Below are 2,301 nucleotides of genomic sequence, written 5' to 3'. Positions count from 1 at the left end.
TTGTACCATAGCAAGAATGACACTGTTCTTACATAGAGAAGATGGTGAGGTAATATCTTTTATTGGATCATCTTCTGTTCATGAGAGGGACAAGGTTTTGAGCTACACAGAGATCTTCTTCAGGTTAAAATAATAAAAGACAGCTTCCCAAGGTTATTTGTCACCGAACACATCATTAATAATACAATAATATCCCAACAGTATATACATAAATATTTCAGGAGGAACTTAGCCATGCAGAAACTTCTTTTGCAGCCTTTTATGATTGTGGGAGCAAACCTTCAGCTCACTCAGAAAACTCCATCAAAGAGATGACATCTGAGCACTCTCAAGAGAAGGCAAACACTGAAAATCCTGTCTAAGAAAATGCTCACCATCTCTCCAGGCCTTCCCACCTGCAAATCCACTTGGAACAAAGAAAAAATAAAAACAACAAACAACCTAACAAAAATAAACTAAAAAATTTGACAAAAAAACACACAGAAAAAAAACAAAGAACAAATGAATTGATACCTCAGTCGGAGCTATTATCCTGAAAAATAAGAACAGCCAGAGAACCCAGTAGGGACTTTGCCGTGGCTACTGATTTTATGTGCAAGATTATCACATAGAATGGTGACGGCTAGCAGTGCATAGATAGATAAATAGATAGATAGATAGATTCTGATCTTAATTACATCGATAAAAACCTCTAGTAACTACTTTTTTTCTTGACTTAAGTTTGACTGGATTTTTATTAGTGGAAATACCCAATTCTGCATAAACAGATTGCACAGTATGTTCTCATGAAGCCGATAATGTCATCAGCCGATTATATTTATAAAAAACACAGAATGAAACTGTGATCAGTGGAGAAATATAGACATTTTATTCTTGCTAAATAACATCCAACCTATCAATTTATTCAGTGCACCTTTCATTTCCTTGTTTCTCATGCTGTAGATGATCGGATTCATCATTGGGGGCATTATGGAATAGAGAACAGCCACCAAGAGATTCAGACCTGAGGTTGAATTGGAGGTGGGTTTCAGAAAGGCAAAGGTGCCAGTGAAAAGGAATAAGGAGACGACAATGAGGTGAGGGAGGCAGGTGGAGAAGGCTTTATGCCGACCTTGCTCAGAAGGGATTCTCAGCACTGCTTTGTAGATCTGAACATACGACACAATTATAAAAACAAAACAGGTTAAAAATAAAAGCACACTAAAAGAAATAACAACAACTTCACCAACGTATGAGTTAGAGCAGGCGAGGTGGAGGAGCTGGGGGATTTCACAGAAGAACTGATCCACTATGTTGCCTCCACAGAAGGATATTGCAAACGTGTTACCGGTGTGCAGTGCAGAGTTGAGAATACCACTGATCCAGGCACTGGCTGCCATTTGGACAAAAGCTCTCCTGGTCATCACCATCTCATAGTGCAGTGGTTGGCAGATGGCAATGTATCGGTCATACGCCATTATGGTCAGTAAGGCAAAGTTTGCTGAAGCAAAGAATACATAAAAAAAGACTTGGGCAACACATCCATAATAAGAAATCAATCTGTTGTTCATGAGGGAATTGGCCATGGATTTGGGGAGGGTGACAGAGATGGAGCCGAAGTCTAGGATGGACAGATTCATCAGGAAGAAGTACATGGGTTTGTGAAGGTAGCGGTCAAAGGCTATGGCTATGATGATGAGAAGGTTCCCCAGTAGGGATGCCAGGTAAAGCAGTAGAAACACCACAAAGTGTAAAATCTGCAGTTCCCGAACGTCAAAGAATTCCAGGAGAAGAAATTCGGTCACAGAAGTTTGGTTGGACATTTTCTTCCTCAGTCCACTGTGTGATGGCTGTGCACGGAATAAGAAGGACAATGGTCAGGATTGGAGTGACAGAAACAATTGCCCTGTTTCCCCTTTCTCTAATATCTCATTATATGAATGTCAAAGGTGCACAGAACTCATCACTTACAAAGACTAGGTGTTTTTGTACTCCTCAGCTCTGACAATCCATCGGTCATATTATCATACTAGTAGAACCTCCTTTAAACTCAACAGAGTTTCATCACTTTACACGATCTGAGGATTTGTCCCAAGGTGTGGCTTGATAAATGCACTATGAAGGATGGAACAAAGCACACTCCGAATCCAACAAGTCTTGCAAAGAAGGTCCCTCTATTGTGACCATCACCAAGCTCACAACTTGGGCATGAAACTAATAGACTAAAATGCCAACACAGCCTGAGTACCACTTGGAAGAGCAATATGACAGACTCCTCCAGCATTGTAAGTAGCAGCTCATCTGCAAGCTCTGTGCCTAGAC

At 40.5% G+C, this 2,301-nt stretch overlaps 1 protein-coding gene across 1 annotated transcript; it reads right to left on the bottom strand.

Annotated features, from left to right (window-relative positions):
• Positions 1-413: 413 nt before the first annotated feature.
• LOC120383873 (olfactory receptor 14A16-like) lies at positions 414-2,080 on the bottom strand. The gene is made up of 2 exons (XM_039502167.1): positions 1,951-2,080; positions 414-1,829 (listed from the first exon to the last, which is right to left on the bottom strand). Exon 2 carries the CDS (start codon positions 1,800-1,802, stop codon positions 846-848), a length of 957 nt encoding a protein of 318 aa, XP_039358101.1. The 5' UTR covers positions 1,803-1,829; positions 1,951-2,080; the 3' UTR covers positions 414-845.
• Positions 2,081-2,301: the final 221 nt, after the last annotated feature.

The sequence above is a fragment of the Mauremys reevesii genome, linkage group 15, assembly GCF_016161935.1.
Source record: "Mauremys reevesii isolate NIE-2019 linkage group 15, ASM1616193v1, whole genome shotgun sequence".
NCBI lineage: Eukaryota > Metazoa > Chordata > Testudines > Geoemydidae > Mauremys > Mauremys reevesii.
Note: the sequence above shows the minus strand (reverse complement) of the source record. Positions and strands in the feature narration are given on the sequence as shown.